General features: G+C 37.4%; 1 protein-coding gene across 1 annotated transcript in view; it reads left to right on the top strand.

Moving 5' to 3' along the window:
- Positions 1 to 17,009, top strand: part of LOC117297638 — a 44,812-nt gene extending 27,803 nt beyond the window's left edge. The window contains exons 9-20 of the mRNA XM_033780776.1: positions 1,788 to 1,917; positions 2,871 to 2,968; positions 4,551 to 4,820; positions 5,562 to 5,810; positions 6,282 to 6,375; positions 7,829 to 8,080; positions 9,887 to 9,986; positions 10,674 to 10,805; positions 11,415 to 11,564; positions 13,310 to 13,924; positions 14,632 to 14,695; positions 16,773 to 17,009. Coding sequence (XP_033636667.1) covers positions 1,788 to 1,917; positions 2,871 to 2,968; positions 4,551 to 4,820; positions 5,562 to 5,810; positions 6,282 to 6,375; positions 7,829 to 8,080; positions 9,887 to 9,986; positions 10,674 to 10,805; positions 11,415 to 11,564; positions 13,310 to 13,924; positions 14,632 to 14,695; positions 16,773 to 16,888 — 2,270 coding nt within the window. The 3' untranslated portion in view covers positions 16,889 to 17,009. The remainder of the gene's footprint in view (positions 1 to 1,787; positions 1,918 to 2,870; positions 2,969 to 4,550; positions 4,821 to 5,561; positions 5,811 to 6,281; positions 6,376 to 7,828; positions 8,081 to 9,886; positions 9,987 to 10,673; positions 10,806 to 11,414; positions 11,565 to 13,309; positions 13,925 to 14,631; positions 14,696 to 16,772) is intronic.
- Positions 17,010 to 23,527: the final 6,518 nt, after the last annotated feature.

Raw genomic sequence — 23,527 nt, 5'->3', positions numbered from 1 at the left:
CACTGAGTGTGTCCTTAAGTAAGGTCACGGTCTGAAGGTCACTTGATCCCTGTGGTGTTGGGTGTTAATTCCACTTAGATCAGTAATTGAATGATTCACTGTTTCTGTTTCTCAAGTGTGCATGGTCTCCTTGGGCAAAGTGGGCTTGTCCTGAAATTTCTGTGAATACCATTGCCAAAAACTGAGCAGATGCCGAGAGATTGCCTTAAATTTACCTTCTGCTGTATTTACGGCGAAACGGATTTTTCATGGTAATTTTGGGGTGAAGTTGTTCATAGTGGACAATCAGTCCTCATTTACAGGTGTGACCTTGCACTAGTGGGGGAATCAAGATGTGATATTGGGGTTCACAATGTACCCTGCATCTGATTTGAAGGAGGGATGTGATTTTGGCTAAGGCCAGACACTATGTGATTTTGGTATTGCAGCCAGACAGTGGATGTGATTTTGATAATTGACAGTTAACCATGGATGTGATTTGTAGCTCGGATGTGATTTTGGCTAGGCCTAAACAGTGGATGTAATTTTAGTAATGCCACTAGCAGTGGATGTGATTTCGAGCTCGGATGTGATTTCGGTGGATCAGATGTGATATTGGATAGATTTTCTCGAAATCACATCCTTTTTCCATTTTAGTTGTAAAATCACATCTAGGCCATTCACAGTGTAAAAATATAAGGGAGACAAAAAAATTATCTAAAAACCACCTAAAAAAGGGAACAATAAAACACTGTACAGAATGAAGAAGGAACGATTAATTATTGTCTTTAAGGCACTGGACACTACTGGTAATTACTCAAAATAGGTGTCAGCATAAAAACGTACTTGGTATCAAGCAATGGAGAGCTAGTGATAGTGTAAAACAGTTTGAGAAACGGCTCCCTCTAAAGTATTAAAATGTAGTTTTTTAGTAAATTTCTAAAATAAATTATTTGATATTGATTTTGAGGTCCTGAAATCAAGCATCTGAAATCACACAAATCATGTAACAAGGGTGTTTTTTTCTTCCATTATTATCTCGCAACTTCGACGACCATTTGAGTTAAAATTTTCACAGGTTTGTTATTTTGTGCATGTGTTGAGATACACCAAGTGAGAAGACTGGTCTTTGACAATTGCCAATAGTGTCCAGTGTCTTTACAGATTGTCGAACACATTGTGGTTTGCTATCTATTTTTTTTTAAATCCTTGTCTGTCCAGCAAAAGGACAAGGTCTGGAACTGGGGATAACATAATAATTTTGTTAACATAATAACAGGGTCTTTTTGGCACAAAGGTAAAAACCCTTGAGATCTAAGGCTACGGGATGTGGCCCAACCCGAGCAGTTATTGGCACAGAGGAAAATGTGATCTGTGATAGAATAAAATAGACTCCTTGCATTACGCAAAACGCTACAGGGACGCTATGGGCACACGCACGTTTTACGCACAAAAACAGCTATCTTACAATCATTTGCCTCCTTTGACCCCAGTGAGGGCAAATTTGACCCCAGTAAGGGCGCTTTATTGAGTGTTTGACGTCACTTGCAAGGGATTTATAGGAATGGATTTTATTGTATGAATATTTCTTTTGAGGAAAGATAAGTCTCATTGTACAATGGACAGTTCTTTCAGAACTGAGAAGTCTCCCGAACATCCGATAGAATAAAGAAAGAAAGTTCTCTAAGAAAAAACTCTACCTGGCAAGTAGATACACACATGGTGTTATTGTAAACCCAATATAAATTGATACATGTACCTCACCATGCAATGCCTCACATCCTAGGGACATTCATTTTATTTAACAGGGTTGACAGAAAGAAACTCTGAGACAGTTTGTGATCAACTAGAATTTCCAACTGATGGACAACAAATGTTGACTACGCTTGAACAATGTGACTGCCAAATGAACAAGTTCGATCTAAGTACAACACAGCTGTAAGTATTCTGAATCCAAACTGCCTCATGCGCTAATGGACCATGCAGTCATAAGCCCCTTTAATCTAAGAACCCAAAACTAACAACCATTGTTCCGGCACTAGTTGTCTGTCCCAAAGGCTGCATGCAAGTTCATGACAAACATTCATCTTATCACACATACCGCGTTGTCCCTCGTTTATGCGAGATCACACTGTTGTTTGTTTATCATTTCGCTGTTGCATGCTCTGTCCGCAGTGTCCTGTTTAGTGTAGTGTAATTTTGTTGGTTGCCACCAACTGCTTTCTCTGCGCGCCATTTGTGTTTTATATGCGACTTCTCAGCATCCTGACTCCAAATGTTTCCGAGAGCATTTTGAAAAAGCTGAATTCAAGGCTTTCTTGATTGGACGCTTCTTGGTCATAGCATGAAAACTTTTGGTTGAGCAATTTAAAATAAAGGAATAAAATAGTGGTGACTCGTCCTTAAATGGCCAGTTAAAACAGGCAGGAACGCAGCCATGCTATCCGGCTTGGGCCTTCAGCGTACGACACAACCCTGCAAGGTTTTTACAATTATAGACAACTGTGACAATCTGCTTCGTAGCGAAAATTCAAACATTGTAAAAATTATGTTTGGTGCGCATTGGGTTGTTTGTGTTCGCATGTAAAAATAGATTTTGCGCTGTTACCAATAGCTATGAAGTGAGTTCTGCGTAATTAACTTGACATACCGAATTTTCAAATTTTTAATTTTGTACTAATTTTCCAAAAACTTTTTAGAAAAAACAAAGGTAATGACAAATTTGCTTTAATCTGACAATGACACCAACAGATGTATGATATAAATGATATATGATTCCTGAGGCTAGTAATTGTACATAAACTTTGATTTCATTTTGTGTAGGCGCCTTGATCGGTTTTCTGGAGAAGTGCGCATTATAAATCCATATTATTATATTATTATTATTACAGTATGAGCTGCAACCTTCAGACTACAGAGTCATATACCGAAGTACAAGCTTTAGAGACGGAGAAGCACTTCATGCAAACCTTAGCTATGAGTTTACAAGGTTGGTTAATAAGGGAATCAATGTGTGGTGAAGAGGTTTTCAACTAGTGGTTTAATCCCAACGAGGCCTGGTTCTTGATAATTTTACCGAGACGAAGTCGAGGTAAATTATCAAGAACCAGGCCTCGGCGGGTTTAAACCACTAGTTGAAAACCGATTCAACACACTTTGATTCCCATTCATAAATACCTTTTCGGTCAAAAACATCAACACTTTTTGGTCAAAAAGTAAAATAAATGCAAAAATTATAATTGTTAAATGATTTCTTTCAACACAACACCCCTCCAGCTATGAAATGGTAAAGCCCTCCGCCACCCTCGGGTAATGCTGTGCACGTCGCGCGTATCGCGTGATAATAATAATAACCGTATTTATAACGCGCCTTTTGCCAAAGGATACAAAGCGCCAGGTTTTATTACTGCAAGGAGTGGGGCGAATTTTTGAGATATAAGACCTAATCCTTAACCACGATGTAATGGTTTACAAGGTGCTGTGGCGCAATATGCTGCACACCGGGGCGAACCCCTTCTCTTTTCGATAAGTGCACTGGGTTCTTTTACATGCGTTTACACAACACATGGGACCAACAGCTTTACGTCCCATCTGAAGGACGAAGCAATGGTTATGTGTCTTGTTAAGGACACAAGTGTCACGGCTGGGGACACGGCGTGATGTGGCCCAACTGTTTCAGCCGTTGCTCTCCACCAATAGGGATGAAGAAACTTGTCTTATAAGAACAGGTGCAAGCTCGCGTATCACGCCCATGTTTCAATACTTTTTACTGGTCATGAACAAAGATTTATACACACCCACGTGACGCATTCTCCACCAATAGGAATAGCGAAACTGTCTGAGGTATTTATGAATGGTTTATTTGGCTATGTTACCCATTTATACAAATGTGCGTTTGGACATCCTAGATGTAGAATTACTTTGTTGAAAGTAGTATAAAAAAACAATTAATTAATATTTTAAAATATATATTTGTTTAGGAATAAGGGTCAACTGTGCAAAATGTTTTAAATGTGACCAATATTTCTTTCAAAAATTAAACAAAAAGGTTGGTGTTTTTTTGCTAACTGCATAGGGTTTTGTAAATTAGATCCTTTTTTTCTGAGGGGGGGGGGGATTCGTCAATATAGCTTATATTTATCTGCACACCTTTTTCTTTGAAGAAATAAAACAACAAAGTATTTAATAAACAAACCACTAAAAAAAGTTTTGAAATGAGAACATAATTGTTCAAGGCATTTTTGCCTGGAAGCCAATGACAAGGAGTTCATACAATGTTGAACAATAAGGTTACTAAGGTTTTTTTAAATCACTATTTTTCTAATCTAGTACAAGTGAAATGCATTTTTTTTCTTCAATGAGGCCCTTTTGAAATTCATAACAAATTGCAACGGGTTAGAAAGTAAAACTGCAGCTACATGTAGCTTTCTTTTACCTTTGCAATATGACAAACAGGGGCAGGTTTTAAAATACCCCATTAAATGAACAAATTAACTCTGCATGTAAGGAATACAGTCACCTCTCGCCAATCTGTATCAACTTATCTTCACTTTTTTTTCTCACACATGAAGTTCCGAACCTCAAAGAAGAGAAGTCTGCTTGCAGTGCTGTGTTGCTAGCTGTCTGCGGCCTGCACGCCACACAATTACGACCCAATGACTTGGACCTCACATTACCCTGGGACCCAGTCAACAAATCTGCTAATAATGCAGTAAAGACTGATGAGGATATGTCAACAGAATCTTTCTCCCAGTGTCATGATAAAAACGCTGATCATGAGTTGAGTACATTCACAAGTGACAAGTTACAGAAATTCACTCTGGGAATTTCCTTCAATGATGGTAAGATCACATGCATTTACAAAACAATACATTTATTGTGTTTATTATTTTGTTATGTTTTCCCCATTGCATCTCATCTGGTTGGTGTTTCTACTTACATTTGACACAATTAGGGGCCTTAGTTTTAATATGGTGGTTCTTGTATATCGTTTCGTGTATTGCTTTTACTTGCCATCTTTTGTTTTAATTTTCACTACAATTTTAGATTTCTGTGTTATGTATATGAATTTTAACCCTTTTATGAGAGGGCACATTTTTTTTGCCTTTCCCTGTATTGTATTGCCCAAAGGATTAAAATAATAAAATAAAATCAAATTGTATAGAACAAACTTTTAAGCCCATTATGGGCAGGGTGCTGTGCCGCCATTGTTGCAAGATTTTAAAGAAAAAAACTTGGACAAATTGTTGTCCTCATGCAAATTGTCTTTAATGGAAACTTAATGTCATCAATGATGTTAAATTTGCATCGGGATAAAGAATATTCTTTTTACCCCCATGCAAATTTAAATCGTTTGCAGTACGCAATGCTAAAATATAGGATTCCAACTGCCTCTACCTGGCAATCTCGGTGGTCTAGTTGGTATGACATTCCTCTAGGATTGCAAAGGTCGTGGGTAATATGCCTGTGACTTTTTCACCGAACTCGGGGGGAAAGTACTGAGTATATAGTGCTAACACATCAAGAAGAGGGGTAAAACCAAAATAGAATCACCATTTGTTTACTGTGTCATTTATCCATAGAGAATGTGACCAGTTGGTATGAGGCAGCTTGTTCTTGCACAAGGTCTAAACCATTGACTCCTGTAGTAGTCAATAAACCAAAGCAGAACACTACAAAGGTGCCGACTGCAAAGGTCAAGACTGAACAGGCAGGTCATCAACACACAGCAAGTTTAGTTGATAACTTTTTTCTCTTGAGAATGGGACATGTGAAGACAGAAACAATGAAACCAGAGAAAAATGACAAGCATCCTTCTACTAGCGTGCCATGTAAGTCATTCAAAACCATGAATTGCTCTTAAAGGCAGTGGACACTATTGGTAGTTACTCAAAATAATTGTTAGCATAAAAACTTACTTGGTAACAAGCAATGGAGAGCTGTTGAAAGTATAAAACATTGTGAGAAACGGCTCCCTCTGAAGTTACATAGTTTTTGAGTAAGAAGTAATTTTCCATGTATCTATTTAATTATGAGACCTCAAAATGTTTTTGTTATTATTTCGCAATTGAGCTCAAATTTTCACAAGTAAGAAGGCTTGTCTTTGACAATTACCAATAGTGTCCAGTGTCTTTAACTGTACAAGGTCAGAAGTTTTGAGCATTTCTGAGTTGATGGATGGAAGAAAGAGATATAGCAATAGCAATTTGTTTTCAGCTACATAGAGATATGCTCACAATTATTGAACAATTAGTTATGTGTTGTTTATATTGTTCTTTTTTATTTGTGAACTAATGTTACAGATGCAGATTGTGATATAAGAGGACATACTCTGAAGTTAATTGGTTCTGAAAGAATTACACAAGAATCAAATTTACTACTACTGCTTAAGTCAAGGTATTAGTAACAAGATTTGGAAATGTTTGTCCAATAGGCAATCAAAATAACTGATTTAAATTTGCATTAGGGATAAAGAATATTAATTTAAGTTTGACCCTTACACCGATGTGTGTTAGCACTGTATACTCAGTGTTTTCCCTAGTTCTGTGAAAACAAAATCACAGGCAAATTACTCGGGTGGGGTTTGAACCAAAGACCCTTGCAATCCTAGAGCAGTGTCTTATCCAACAAGAAAACTGAGATTGCCCGGTAGCTAGAGGCAGTTCGAATCCTATGATTTGGCAGCGGGTACCGCAACGATATACAATAGATTTGCATCAGGGATAAAGAATATTAATGTTAGTTTTACCCTTACACCCTTGTGTGTAAGCACTGTATACTCAGTGCTTTTTATACTCGGTGCTTTTCCCGAGTCCTACGAAACAAAAATCACAGGCATATTACTCAGGTTCGGATCCACGAACCTAGCAAAATAACGTTTAGCTTAATTTTGTATGCTTCATCAGGCAACGGCCGGCTGAAAATAACTGGTGACTTGAACTAAATGCAATCGCACAACATCGGTAAACAGTATTGTCCTAGGCCCACACTTCGTGTATCACAACTTATATATAAAATAACAAACCTGTGAAAATTTAAGCTCAATCGGTCATCACAGTCAGGGGAAAATAACGGGAAAACCCACCCTTGTTACTGCACGTTATTTTTGCTATCGAGAATTGATAATTGTTTTAATGTATCCTCAAAAAGTAAAGGCATTTCATGGAATAATATTTCAAGGGAAGTCTTTCACCATTTAATACTGTAAACCCTGTAAGTTATTATTTGTAAATCTGTTAAGTTTTAATTTTTGTTATGTTCTGAAAGTGTCCAATGGCTTTAACCAGAAAATTACTACATAATCATAAATAGAGGATGGCTCTGGCGAAGGTCCAGTTTAGATCAAAAGCTAAGGCCATCTACTCTATACTTATTTTGTGTATATATTTTTAATGAAGAGAGATCAAAAGTTTGCCCATTTGTTATGAATTAGCATTGTCATGCAATGCTTTCAACTAATGTAAAACTATTTGTTTCATCAATAATACAATTTGCTTTTGGTTGTTCAAAAGGAATCATTTACAGAGCTTGTGGATGATATTTCCCCTATAAAGCTTAGTATGTAAAAATGTATGCTCTTTTTAGTTAATTGTTGATAACTCATCAGATTAATTGTTCATCATTCATCAGATGGCCATCATATTTGTTTCAATAAGACCATTTATGTCAATGAGACCATTTAAACATGTTGCCATTTGTGGGGTACTTTTCATATTTTAAAAATACTTTTTGGTGTGTGTCGTCTCTTGTTTGGTGCTATTTTAATTTGTACAGGGCGCCTTGGGGTACAGTCATGGATGTAAGGGTTTATAAGCAGTTACTTATTATTATTTTAATTTATTTTTCCTAGGCATAACATTGAAATCTTGGAGTGTAACTACAAAGAGTTATACAAAGACAGTGTGTTCCTTGGTCTTGGAGATGAGCTATGCTATGCAGATGTATGCGTTGATGAGATGACTGGAATTGTACTGGAGGATTTCTCCAATGTACGAGGTTCTATTTCACTGGAAGCATTAACCAGGAGACTAGCTAAACTCTCCTTACAATACTGCTGCTGTTGGCTGATCCTACTGTGTTATCCACTCACTAATAATATGGCGTAAGTTCAGTAAAGCCCTTTTCACACACATGCAATTTAGCATGGGTCCCTTGCTTTATTTTAGCATGGTTGTAAAAATGCACTTCATGTCCAAAGTCCCTAAAAAATCTTCTCAAATGCTGTCCTTTCACATGAGATGCACTTTTGTAAATTTTTGCAACCATGTCAAAATTAAGCAAGGAACATCTGATAAATTGCTGTGGTGTTAAAGGGTGTAAACAGTTTCATTTAGTTATGATTGAAGTACCCGCTGGTTTTTCTTTTTGACTTGCTCTGGTTAATCATGTTTTCAGGCATGTGAGACTTCCTTTTTTCAGCTGATTTCCCCTTTTGGGGTTTTGATTTTTCTCTTTTTTCTTCACTTTCTTTGTGCAAAAGTAAAGGAATATTATCTGTTCCTCTTTTTTTTTTGCCCGGTTTTCTCTTTTCCTCTTTTTGTATGGATAGTTACTCACATGTCTTGGTTTTGTTGTAAAGAATATTTCTATTTCAATCAAATGTGCAGGGTCCTTACAAATGTTTTAATCTGCACTTAAAACAAAACATTTTAGTCATTAAGCACAGTCTTTACGATTGGTCATACATGTACATGATTCAATGTATGTTGGAGAGATTGATCTTTTATTGTAATATACATTTGTATGTTTTATCAAGATATCATCCTTTCTTGTTATTCTTTAATTGACCATTGTTAGTTGCATCCTAATGCAACTTGCTCTGAACATACTTTGTTCTTACCACTTTATTGGTTCATAGCCAGCAATCAAAACTTTGATTGGCTATAATTTCCCCGCTTTTTCTGGATTATTTTCCCTTTCTTTTACTATAAATGGATATGTATTTGTTTGTACTTGTTTATGCCTTTGAAAAGGGTCCAGTTTGGATCGAGAACTAAGGCCATCTATCCTACACATTTTGTATGTGTTTATATTTATATGTCTTTGATTTCTAATGTTTTAAATTTTTATCTGCTAATGTGTTTATATTGTAGAATCTTTTCTGTAAGACATTTTTCATTTAACATTTGAATTGGTCTTGCTGTTAGCTTTGTTTCTCTTGTTAGGCACATAGGAATTGGTCTTGCTGTTAGCTTTGTTTCTATTGTTAGGCACATAGGAATTGGTCTTGCTGTTAGCTTTGTTTCTATTGTTAGGCACATAGGAATTGGTCTTGCTGTTAGCTTTGTTTCTATTTTTAGGCATATAGGAATTGGTCTTGCTGTTAGCTTTGTTTCTCTTGTTAGGCACATAGGAATTGGTCTTGCTGTTAGCTTTGTTTCTATTGTTAGGCACATAGGAATTGGTCTTGCTGTTAGCTTTGTTTCTATTGTTAGGCACATAGGAATTGGTCTTGCTGTTAGCTTTGTTTCTATTTTTAGGCACATAGGAATTGGTCTTGCTGTTAGCTTTGTTTCTCTTGTTAGGCACATAGGAATTGGTCTTGCTGTTAGCTTTGTTTCTATTGTTAGGCACATAGGAATTGGTCTTGCTGTTAGCTTTGTTTCTATTGTTAGGCACATAGGAATTGGTCTTGCTGTTAGCTTTGTTTCTATTGTTAGGCACATAGGAATTGGTCTTGCTGTTAGCTTTGTTTCTATTGTTAGGCACATAGGAATTGGTCTTGCTGTTAGCTTTGTTTCTATTGTTAGGCACATAGGAATTGGTCTTGCTGTTAGCTTTGTTTCTATTTTTAGGCACATAGGAATTGGTCTTGCTGTTAGCTTTGTTTCTATTGTTAGGCACATAGGAATGCTGCCTGATTTTATCTTTTGATAGGAATTAATTTTTGGATTGTGTTGCTTTCCAGGTATCATGATGACCACGATGACCAAACTGACAGGAATATGGCTCTCCTACATGAAGCAGTCAGACAAATCTCAACAACTGCAAACCAATTTGAGATTAAAGTGAGTGTTACTTTTACAAGTTTTTAGTTTATTGTATCGTTCCTAATTCTTTGGATATGCATTGTATGCGGCTCGTAGACAAAGATGATGTGGACATGATTCTTGGCAGTTTATTTTCCATGTTAACCAGATTGTATTTTAATTGATCTATGCTATTTTATTCTGCTAGTTGGTTTAACTGCTACTTGCTTGTATACATTATATCAACCTGACTCATCTATTTTTCTAATTTGTATTGTTTGTATCATTAGTCCCTTTTGTACTTTGTGTATTTTCTAGCATTATATAGTTAGGCTAATTATTGCCTTTATTTCTCAATTCTAAAGTTGGAGCTGCCTGTTTACTTTGTCTTACCATTGTTTAACCTTTGTGTATTTATCTACCTTTACAGTTTTTATTTCTTTATTCTTCAACTTAGTGCTGTTTATCCTGTTTTGTTTTGCATTGTTGTAACGGGCTCATCCACCACAAGCCTTGGCTTTTAGGATGATGCCTCATTGTGCAAATGTGGAAATAAATGTTCTATTGAGTTGAATGATTTAACATTTTATTTTTTAAATAAACCCATTTTTGGTAATATTAAATGATAACGACACACTTTTATTTTTTCTAACTTTTTGGGTTTCAAATAATGATCACAGTGTGCTTAAAGATATTGATTAGATCTCTTTCAACCTATCTTTATAGATTCATTATTCAGATAGTGACATTTCGACAGCTGATTTGGTGCATAGTATCGCATTAAAAGCTTGCCATAATACAACATGGGATGACAAAGACTTGTTGCAGAGGTCATGGCTTAAGCTTCAGCTTACTCAGGTAGTGCAGCTTTTACCAATTGAAAAAAAAGGGAAAATAATTACTGTATTACATTAAAAGAAGCTTGCATATAATGTGGATTGAGCTGCGACTTATTTAAAAAAATATATATAGAAATAGCTGCAAAATTATAGTCCTTAGCCTCATGTTAAGTCATTTGTAATTTGTGACTGTTTTTATTTTGCCAAAGTTATGGCTCCGCTGGATAAGTACTGCACATTAGCAGCATAGCAAGGACTTCTTTTCAGTTGGGGGTTCGGGAAGAAGGTGGGGTCAAGTAAGCAAAATTCTATTTCAGCAGGCAGATTTTTGTAAGGGGGGTCAAATTTATTTTGGGGAATGGCCCAGGCACCCCCCCCCCCAAAAAAAAAGAAAAAAATGTGTGTTTTTTTTGTGAAAAACTAGTACTAGACCACTGATCTTATAGCTATCAAACAGTTAATTCTTATTTGTATACCTTTATTGTTTGTTCGGATAACGACTTTGTGTTTATCTATAGGGATTTTAAAAAAAGTTACTCTGTAAGCGCCATGAAGCGTTGTGTTTGGATGGATTTGGCGCTATATAATTTGTTTGCTACTATTCTTATTAATTGTTATCTTGACACAGGATGAGAAATTGTTAATACGGATTCCTTGTATTACCCCCTTCACTGCTCAACTGATGTCCAGCACCAACTCACCCTCAAGCTGTTTGCTAGCCATGTCACTGTCGTCACTTATTCAGCTATGCCCGTGGATCCCACACAAGATTCTAGAAGTAAGGTCAGAGTTAATTATAGCAGTCATTTCCAGCAGTGTTATTTGAAAGCTTGCCTGAGAATACATACTTTGACAGAGGTTAAAATTGTCGCTGGCTTGCTAGCAGGGCCAAATTTCATAGAGCTGCTTAGCACAAAAATTTGCTTAGCATTAAATTTGTTACCTACCTATATAAAAAACAGGATTAAACGATTACTAACAAAATTTCCACATGATTTTCAGGATAATCAAACAACAGCTAAATACTAGTAACAAGCAATAAGCAACAAAGGAAATTTGGTTGGTAATCCTGTATTTATCAAGGAAGAAATTTCATGCAAAGCAAATTTTTGTGCTAAGCAGCTCTATGAAATTTGCAGATTTTCAGCTGGACTACAGTGTGCTAGTGGGAAAAATGCTCTGTTATAAATTGATGAACTTGGCAATGGGGTTTGGAATTTATACTTGCAATGTTTCTTTGTAATTAAATGTTTCGTGCTCTCTTAAATGGTTAATTTTTGTTTCAAAAATGTTCCCCTTTTTGATAGTGTTTTTCTGTTTTCTATTTATATACTTAACTCTTTTGGATAGTGATTTGGTTCGCTGTTGGGCAATCCCTAGGCTCCTGCTATATACACAGGGTGTTAGGGTGCACTGAATATTAGAAAACTATGATAAGATATAGGTTCACTTCAGTAGGCTGATTTAAAGGCAGTGGACACCTTGGTAGTAGTTATTAAAATAATTATTAGCTAAAAGGGTGGCATTCATTTAAACGATTAAACATGACTTTTTAAACCTGAAATATTTTTTCCTATTTATTATTAAATGCGCAAGTATTTTAAAAATGGTTTTCAAGAGATTAGGGGAACTTATCTGCTAATTACGTAAGTCAGATATGTCAGGAATAAACAAAACACTTTTTCTTGATGTTCAATACATATATCAGAAATAAATGACAGCAAAATTAACTGTTTTGTTTTAATTCACTGCAGCATCCCTTTAAAACCTTACTTGGTAATGAGTACTGGGGAGAGTTTGATAGTATAAAACATTGTGAGAAACGGCTCCCTCTGAAGTAATGTAGTTTTTGAAGAAAGAAGTAATTTTCCACAAGTTTGATTTCGAGACCTCAGATTTAGAATTTGAGGTCTCAAAATCAAGCATCTGAATGTACACAACTTTGTGTGACAAGGTTTTTTTCCTTTCATTATTATCTCGCAACTTCGTTGACCAATTGAGCTCAAATTTTCACAGGTTTGTTATTTTATGCATATGTTGAGATACACCAAGTGAGAAGACTTTTTTTGACAATAACCAATAGTGTCCAGTGGCTTTAAATATGCAGCAAATAATTTGATTATCATTTTGTGTATTTTAAGTTTGTTAAATTTTAATTTTTTAATTTTATTTTTGCCTTAAATTTTAAGGCTGATGAAGCCTAAGATGTTGCCACTTAAAGAACCTGTGTACTCTTTGTAGGACACAGAACACAATGTTCGTAGATTTACATTTCTACACAGTTTGGAGAAATAGATGGTAGAAAGCTTCCCTTATAATATTACTTACTGAAGTGCTGTAGTTTATCAGAAATGAGTAAAACAAGTCACAAAAACACTTTTTCGTCTCAGCATATTTTTGTGACATTGTTTTACTTATTTCTCAAAAACTACAGCACCTCAGAAAGTAATATTTTAAGGAAAGCTTTAAATGTTTAGTTGTTCATGACAGTAATGCTTTTGTATTCATTCAATTTCTTGGCAGCTTTTTGTTGAGCTTTCACGTGATGTTCCATCAATCTCTGCTGGACATATAGACTCTTATAATGAAGCAGCATTCTATGATGAGGCAAGAAATAAAGATGCAGTAGAGTCGATAGAATGGGATCACAATGCTGCATCTTGGAAGAGTACAATAGCTGACCAGCAGGAGATACCATTTTATTACACCTCAGAGGAAAAAAGCAATCTCCATGCTCATCAGGCCGATGCTAGCAGCAGCCACCTCGAAGGCAACAAGATTGTCATGAGTGAAGAGAATGAAAGCAGGAATCCATTGTGTCACTGGAATCAAGCTGAACAGACTGATGATAATGGTTGGAAGCTTGCTGGTCACAGTCCTTTCAATCCATACGCTAACTCTAAATGTAATGATGAGTTAGCTAAACACAAAAGAGATGAACAGATCATGTTCAGACTTGACGACAAACATCCAACAAAATACCATTCTACATCTAGCAAGAATTATGTCGCATTGTCCAAGAGAGATGAAGTAAATAGAATCTCAAAGACCAGACACATTGCCACAATGTCCCAAATAACTTCAGATAATATCTCTGATGACAACTCATTGCGTTATAATGACTGGAGACATCAAGGGGTGAGTTAGCAAAGCCTGTGATATTTCAATATTCAGGGCAGTATCTTGACAAACAGTAATATAACAATAGTAGAAAATATATATACATGTAGCACCATGCCAGATTCACCGAAATCAATGCTCCATGGCGTTAAAAACAAAATCCCAGTAGAGAAATATATAGTCAATATCAGAATTAACAACAAGGTATAAAAATAAGTTTCAAAACAGCTAAAAAAAACAAGCAAAAAATGACAAGCAGTTAAAAGAAATATACAATATACAATAGAAAAAAATATATACAATATACAAAGAAAGCATACATGTACATTGTACATTAGAAATATGCAATATTTTAAAATGCAAGGGGGTGTAAAAAGAGACCAGCTGTGATGACCACTATTAAAAAAAAAGTGATTGAAAAAAAAAAGAGACATACACCAAAACTTCACTCCAGAAGAAAAAAATTAAGAATGGAAAAAAGTGATGAAAAGTGAACTTTAGGGATAATAAATACCACAACTACAAAAACATATTGACATTTCATATTTATTATGTGTGTTTGTTATTGTACGTTTACATTATTTGGGTCAAATAAATAATAATAATAATGAATTCAAAAACGAACTGTTTCAGACTGTACAAACTGTACAAACTCCTTGAGTGGATTGACTCTATTATTAATTTTTTCAAATCATCTTTCATAACTTTCTTTTTCTTTTTTACAGGAGAAATACTTTGACAACATGAAGAGAATGCATCAACATTCTAAGAGTGCTCTGAAAGACACAAGTATGTTTGGTTAATTGTTACTTAAACAACTACCTGAGCGGAATGTTTTCAACAGAAATTGTACTTTTACTTGTTTTTAATGCACTTTTTCACCATTTTAATGTAATTTTGATATGTGTACACTTCTGAACTTTTCGTAATTATCGATTAAAAAATCAAGCCCCTACCTAAAGGATTTTTGAAAAACTAAAAACACTTCTGCCGTTGAGAGCGGGCGTCAAAGGACAATGCCGCTGACGTCATTTGTGGGAGTTTGCTTTGTTATACATCCACGCTGCAACATAGCGGCTTTATCTACTGCAAATCTCGCAGAAAAGCTCTGGACAAGGGCATACAAAATGATTGTTTTTTTACACAATTGAAACCTATTTATAATCATATGACTCGATTTCCTTATTCATCGAAAACATTTTAAGTGGAATTGAGCAAAGTTGACATTTTCGTTCAAGCAGGTCTTTAAATATAACTTTAAAAAAACAATTCTGCCAGCAGTGTTGTTTATTTTAGAGTTTCTTTTGTTTGGCATCATCGGGGAAGTGAGGATTGACATTTATGTGTCTTTTTATGTGCATGTAGCTGGGGCAATTTGGGCATGTGACACTCTGAACACAACGTTCCTGCTTAGTAGATGTTAACTGCATTAACAAAACAAAAATAAATTTTACTTGATGTGAAACAAGTTATTAACTTGGTAAAATGACAGTGTAGTTCTATGTTTGGTTCTATTTAAAGTGGAAGCTTGACACTTTGGTCAGGCTTGGGGTGTAAATTTTTTCCAACTGTTGCTTTCATGGATTAACAGATTCAACAATTACAAGTTGAATTTGACTCAAAATGGCTACATGTTCTTTGAAAAAAATATTCTACCAAAAATGTTTTTATGTAAACAGTATGTTCCAAACTTAACTTTTCCAGTTGACATAGTGCTGTAATTTGTATCTTTCTCTCATTGTATATTTCATTGTTCTCTTTGTGCGCTTAGAGGCTTTTGGCATTAGGCGCTTTACAAATTATTGTTACTATTATTATGCCTTAACCCACACCTGTGACATCATGCTATTGTTAATTTGCTCCATTAATTTGCACGAATGGCGCGATGCGTAGAACCAGAGAGAACTATTGACCTATTGTGCAAAAGGGTGAAACTGACCACACCCACGTGAGTCGTGCAAATTAATAGAATTATGGAATAAAGTAAATGACGTCAATGACGCCATAGATCATATTTTTTGCTTTTAACACAGGTTAGAGCATATTATTACATAATGATCATAAAGACTTTTCAGAATTATTATTTAGCTGGGATGTAAAAAAAAAAGCGGGTCTTAAAGTCAGATAAATCAATTTAATTTTAACCAGTACTTTTTTAAATTAGTTCAAAATGCTTAATATATTTATCATTCACAAACGTGGTAAGTGAGTAAACTACGTAAAAATTAAGTGCGCAAAGATACTTCTTTCATCATTATATAATAACAGGAATAACAGGAATTTGTTGCTCATTCGGTTGGCTTATTTGTTAATCAATTCAAGGTTATATCCGAAACATCTTATACTACCGGCTGGTACGGTAGGTCACTTCTTTTATTACCACCTTTTGGGGGTAGACCAAGCAAGTCGGCTTAAATATCATCAGTAATCATCCTTACTTTCTGTCGCTCGACAAAAATTTTCTTTGAATCAGAAAAAAAAAAACATTTTTTGTTGCCACTTTCGCTCCCGATCCATGATGCCACTGTCGCAGGAACGAGCGCATTTCCTAAATGTTGGTCTTCGCCCATGTACCATGTTTACGCACCACCGGTGGTGGTGTTCACTGGAGTGAAAAAGCTTACGAAATACATACAAACAATTGACTCAAAAATTTAACAATATCTCGCCATTCGTGCAAAACAATAGAGCGATTTTAACAATAGCATGACTTCCCAGGTGTTAAGTCGCATAATGCCCTCGGTGAATGCGCCATTCGTAGGTATGAATAGTCCTCGGGCTTTGCCCTCGGGCCATTCTTACCCACGAATGGCGCACACCTCGGGCATTATCCTATACTTAATTCCTTGTTGTTGTTTCATGATAGATTTGGAGTTTGGCGTGGCACCCGATAATCAACTTGAATCATTGAAGAGACAAAGGTTGACCTATGAAAGAATACCTGGAGCTCGAGATGGTCAAACAAGACTCACTTTCCTTTAGCAATGTTGGTTTGCTCTCATAGTTCTAGTCGTTGTTAGTGCGTTGAATTGTTGACCTCGTGAGGGCGCTCTCAATAGTGTCTTATACTAGACTGGGCCCCTGTCTTTATCCGCAAGGATAAAGACAGGTCGCTGCCGCTAGATCCAGTGATTCCCATTGGATACAATGCACGTGCAGTGACATAGCTGCGCAAATAGTCACTGCTCTCAAGTCCGCAATGGAATTTGACTGCGTATCTATATGTGAAACGACAGAGGTCAGAGGTCAAACTACACGCCGGTTTTTGGCCGCTCTCTGGTGTTATTCACGAGCCTTGAAGAATGGCGTCAGACGTTAAGGCTAGGGGTATACGTGATTTGTCCTGCACAGTTTTAGTTCTGTCACTTTTGTTGCGCTGTTATAGTTTTAAATTGCTTTAGAGGTGGGTTGTCTATCATGCATGTGTCTGTGGTGGTAATGTGTTCCAGTCTGAAATATGTTTTGGGTATGAATGAATATTCCCTTTGGAAGTGATATAGAGAGAGCGCCCTCAAAGCGGTCAAAAGTAAGGTGCATTACATGTTGATTTGTCTTGTTTGGTTCTACAATGCAGTACTAGAGTTCAGTACTCGATGAGTCACTAAATGTTGTTCACAAAGCAATACTTGCCATTATACTTATTGTGTTAAATGTACTCAGTGTAATACTTAAAGAATTAAGTCAAAACGCTTTTGATAACTTTCTGATTATAAACCGGGTTAGGAAACAACACATTGCATGAAAGCTGGTTTGCATTGTTGGAATGATTTGTTAATAGTGGGAATAACAGTTTTTAAACTAGGAGTGTGTTCCACCAAAACTGGTTTTTTCTGGCCTTTTAAAAGACTGCCAAAAAGTAAAAACAAATTAAATGTAAAACTGTAATTTTATAATTGCAGACTTGTTTTTTTTTCGTTCAAAGTTCATAATGAAAGTCATTACATTTTCAGGTGGTTCCAAGTCTAAAAGAGGTAATTCTAAAATTTAACTTCAAATTAAATATAACAAAATTTATTACAGAAAAAGACTGTCAAAGAAGAATAAAAAAAAAAATTTGGGGGGGAAACCATGGTTGGTCTATTTAGTTCGCCATACCAGCTACCTGAAATTGAGGTATTGTCTATATGCATACCAACAGCACCATTTACTTGCCAAAAAAATAAAATTGCACATAGTGTGGCATTTTGTGCATTGTGTACAAAATTTCAAGGGCCAGTACATGTGTGTAAAGTTTGTCTCTACTTCAAGTTTAATGCATTCCCATATGATCAGGTTTTACTAAGGGAATTAATGTGTAGGGAAGAGGATTTAAACTAGTGGTTTAAACCCGCCGAGGCCTGGTTCTTGATAATTTTACCTAGACGAAGCTGAGGTAAATTATTTAGAACCAGGCCTTAGCGGGTTTAAACCACTAGTTTAAAACCGATTCAAAACACTTTGATTCACATTCATTAATACCTTTTCGGTAAAAAAACATCAACACTTTTTGGTCCAAAAGTAAAAAAAATTCAAAAACTATAATTGTTCAATGATTTCTTTTAACATAACACCCCTCTAGCTATGAAATGGTAACGCCCTCTCGTGAAAACTCCTTATAAGGAGATTGAGGTGCGCGAGATGTGGCCCAGGTGTCCCAGCCGTTGCTCTTGACCAATAGGAATGAATAAACTGTCTTATAAGCACAGGTGCAATGTCGCGTGTCGCGCCCATGTTGAAACACTTTTTACTGGTGTTATAACATCCGTTTAAACACCCCATGTGATGCCCTCTCGACCAATAAGAAAGAATAAACTGTCTTAGGTATTTATGAATAATGTATAAATACCCTGGCCAGGCAGTTGTAATGTGGTAAATAATGACCATATTTAGTGAGATTACTGGTCTTTGACAACCAAAGGTGTCCATCAGTGCATTTAAATGTACTTTAAGTTGTACATTATTTGCATCCACCTCTGATTGTTTGATGTTTGTTAGTTGTTCACTTGATACATACCTATATACAGACTGTGTATTATTTATCCGGTTTTTCTGTTTTGGCATGTTATATTTAAGTGTTGTATACTTGCATGTGGTTTTTCTACATAATAAATACAACAGGTTGATAAAAAATAGGCATTTCCAGTGGATTGATTTTCTTTGTAACTGGATAACAACAACGACGACGACGACGACGACGACGACAGGGTTGGGCAATTTCACCAGAATAGATTATTTAACACCAATCAGCGTCAGTTGTTTAATGAATTGGATGGGAAGGCTGACAGCACGCAAGCGAGACCAACAGAGGCAAAAACTTCTTGGGTGGTATTTGGGACAAACCAGTAAAACACAACCGACAAGTGGAATGGCTAACAGATGTGAAAGATGAATTGAGAGGGGTACAACAGGAAGAAGGGTTCCAGATTAACGTGGACAAGGTAAAGAGACAGATAAAGAAGGTGCCAAATTGGAAAGCCCCGGGTCTGGACCATGTGCATGGGTACTGGTTGAAGAACTTCCATAGTTTGCATGAGCGAATGGCCCTACAATTACAAGACTGTCTAGTACAGGGTAAGGTCCCATCTTGGATGACTGAGGCAAAAACAGTTCTGATCATGAAGTATGTCAAGAAAGGTAACATTGCCAGTAATTATATACCAATCACGTGCTTACCTGTGATGTATAAACTCTTGACCAGTATGATTGTAGAAGACCTATATAGCCATATGGATGACCAGCAGTTTCAGGAGGAGCAGAAAGGCTGTAAGAAGCGGTCCACAGGTACGAAGGATCAACTTATCATCGATAAGGCTGTTCTGAAGGACTGCAGGAGCAGAAAGACTAATTTGGCAATGGCATGGATCGACTACAAGAAGACGTATGACGTGGTATCGCACACATGGATAATGGAATGTCTGGATATGGTTGGAGTGGCTGATGCAGTAAAACGTCTTTTAGGTGAGAGCATGAAGACGTGGCGAACAAATCTGACAGGCAAACGATGATAATCTGGGCAAGGTATGCATAAGAAGAGGTATTTTCCAAGGTGACTCTCTGTCTCCGCTGCTGTTTGTTCTTGCACTGATGTCCCTGTCGATGATTCTAAGGAAGGTGAGTGCAGGTTATGTAATGAAGGACGGATGTAAGATCAACCATCTACTTTTTATGGACGATTTGAAGTTGTTTGCGAAGAATGAGGCCGAGATTGACTCTTTGGTGCAGACCGTCGGGATTTTCAGTGATGACATCGGGATGCAGTTCGGTCTGGAGCAATGTGCTTCAATGACCATGAAGAGGGGGAAGAGGGTAGATTCCGATGGCATTGCTCTGCCAGATGGTGCACAGTTGAGGGCTTTGGGTGAGGAGGAGAGTTATCGGTATCTTGGTGTACTTGAATCGGACCATGTCCTTCACAAGGAATCAAAGGTAAGGCTGAAGGCAGAATACATCAGGCGTGTAAAGAAATGTTGGAAGTCTAAACTAAACGGGGGGAACATGATTAAGGCGATTAACACATGGGCCGTGTCTTTGATGAGGTCGAGTGGTCTTAGGAACATCTAGATGTCACTGACAGGAGGACAAGAAAACTAATGACCATGCACGGCATGCTACACCCGCGGTCAAATGTTAGTATACTCTATCTTCCGAGCTCAGAGGGTGGAAGGGGGTTGCTTAGCGTGGCGGACAGTGTTAACATCATGTCATGTCAGGAGGACCGAGGAGAGCTTGTTGAAAGTTGCACAAAGGTACACGAGGGCAGACGAAGTTCGGCCGAAGGAGTACAAGAGGGAAAGGAAGGAGGAAAGACATCAAGATTGGAGGAACAAACCACTTCATGGCCGATTCTTGAGGTGTACTGAGGAAGTGGCCAGCAGCAAGTCATGGAATTGGTTAAAGAGTGGAGAACTAAAGAAGGAAACAGAGGGCTTGATTACTGCGGCGCAAGACCAGTCTCTAAGGACAAATGTAATGAAGGCAAGGATAGAGAAAGCAAATGTCTCTCCTATGTGTAGAATGTGCAATAAAGCAGAGGAGACTGTATTTCATATTGTTAGTGAATGCAGTAAGATGGCCCAGACGGAGTACAAAGGAAGACATGACAAGCTGGCCAAGGTGATTCACTGGAATCTGTGTAAGAATTATGGTGTCAAAGTGCTTGCGAAATGGTACGACCATGTTCCGGAGAAAGTTGTAGAGACCGACCAGGTCTAGATCCTATGGGACTTTAACATTCAGACCGATCATGTTATACAACATAGGCGTCCGGATGTTGTACTATTAGATAAGACGAAGAAGATGTGTCATCTCATTGACATAGCTGTGTCAGGTGATATAAGGGTAGCTTCGAAAGGAGATGGAAAAGATCGAGAAGTACCAGGACCTGGCCAGAGAACTTCGTAAGATTTGGCAGGTAAAGGTAAAAGTAGTCCCGTGGTGGTTGAAGCACTTGGCACCATTCCCAAAGCACTGGGGAAACATCTAGATGAAATAGGGACAAATGTGAGGGTAGATCTGTTACAGAAGGCAGCGCTTTTGGGAACAGCGAAGATCCTGATAAAGACCCTTGAGATCTAAGGCTACGGGACGAGCCCGACTCGAGGAGTTACCGGCACAAAGGAAAATGTGATCTTTCTTTTGCATGCTGTGATAAAATGAAATAATAATAATAATAATAATAAGACTTGTAATGCGCACATATCCACCCTGCTGGGTGTTCAAGGCGCAGTAAAACCAAAAACAAAACAAAAACAAAACACAACACAAAGAAAAACAGACACAACAAAATTAGTCATTGAAAACCTGTGACATAAGATAAGTTTTGAGAAGAGACTTGAATTTTGCGGTACAGAGACAAGATCGAAGATTAAGTGGTAGAGAGTTCCAGATGCGTGGCGCGGCTGAAGAAAAAGACCTGTCACCCCATGAGTGTCGAGACTTGGGTTCAATGAGGAGAAGCATAGAACTTGATCGAAGATTCCTTGATGGAGTGTGTAAACTTGAAGAAGTTCAGAAATATAGTGGGGAGCCTTGCCATTAAGAGCTTTGTGGACAATGAGCATCAGCTTGAAGATGATTCGTTGAGAGATAGGAAGCCAGTGTAGTTGTTTCAGAATGGGGCTGATATAACAGGATTTTCTAGACAGTGTCACAATGCGGGCAGCAGTATTTTGGAGCCGTTGAAGTCGGGAAATCTGGTTGTTAGGAAGACTGTAGAGAAGAGCATTGCCGTTGTCAAGACGAGAAGTAACAAATGCGTGAATGACCTTTTCAGTGGCACTTTTGTCCAAGTACTTGCGAATCTTACCTATATTCCTGATGTGATATGATGATAAACGAACAATGTTGTTGAAGTGTGGCTGAAGTGTCATTGATGAATCAATAATAACCCCTAAGTTCCGAGCTTTCAGCGAGGGAGCTATCCGAGCATCACCGATGGCGCTGTATGGCACTGAAACCTTATTGAACTGTTGACGTGGCCCAAATAGAAGGAACTCTGTCTTATCATCATTTAACTTCAGGAAGTTTTGTTGTGTCCAACGCCGAATCTCTTGGATGCAGTTCTCGAGTCTTGCAATAGATGCATTGGCGTTTTCTTGAGAAGATTTAAACGTGATGTATAGCTGAGTGTCGTCTGCGCACACATGGTAATTCAGATTAAATTTCAGGATGATGTCATGAAGTCATGAATCGGTAAAGTGTATAGCGTAAACCACTGCGGGCCCAGTACCGACCCCTGTGGCACAGAGTAGTTCAAAACAACAGTGTCGGATATCGCGGTGCCAATACATACATGCTGAGTTCTATTGTAGAGATACGATTTGCACAATGCCTGGGCTGTGTCCTCTATGCCAAGGTGATTCTGGAGCCGAGAGAGAAGGATGTTGTGATCAACAGTGTCAAAAGCAGCACTCAAGTCTAGCAGGACTAGTGCTGTAGGGTTACCATTGTCCATTGCAGAGAGAATATCGTTGCTCACACGGACTAGTGCAGCCACGGTCCCATGGAAAGGCTTATATGCTGACTGGTAGTTTTTGAATATCTCCTTGTCCAGGTTTGGTTTCTTGATGAGCGGCCTGATGTAGGAAACTTTGAGGCTATCGGGGAAACAACCGGAACTAAGAGATTTGTTTACAAGCTTAGTGATGTAGGGTACTAATATATCAATGTTTTGCTTTATCATGGATGTTGACACTGGATCCAGCTCACAGGATTTTGAAGATTTCATAATAACCCTTGCATGTATCTCAGCAACAGTCGCAGACTCAAACACAGATAGTCTACACTCTGGTTGAAGATGTGGCAACGTCTGCGGCACGTTGTAAGGGACTGATGAAAATGATGAGTGGATGTCTGAAATCTTAGTGACAAAGAATTTCTCATTTGCTAAGTCCTGGGGTGGATTTCACAAAGAGTTAGGACTAGTCTTATCTAGAGTTAGTACCAGTTACTGGTTCTAACTTAGGACTATCCATGCAATTTGTATATCACCTAGGACTAGTCCTAAGTTAGGACTAGTCCTAACTCTTTGTGAAATCTACCCCTGGTCATTGTAGGTGGATGGAAGGACAGGGGTTTTGGGTTTAAGCAACAACTTACCAATTATCTAGAAGAGCTTCTTTTGATCTCCTGAGGATTCTTGTA

This window comes from Asterias rubens, chromosome 12, assembly GCF_902459465.1.
Source record: "Asterias rubens chromosome 12, eAstRub1.3, whole genome shotgun sequence".
Classification (NCBI taxonomy): Eukaryota; Metazoa; Echinodermata; class Asteroidea; order Forcipulatida; family Asteriidae; genus Asterias; species Asterias rubens.
Note: the sequence above shows the minus strand (reverse complement) of the source record. Positions and strands in the feature narration are given on the sequence as shown.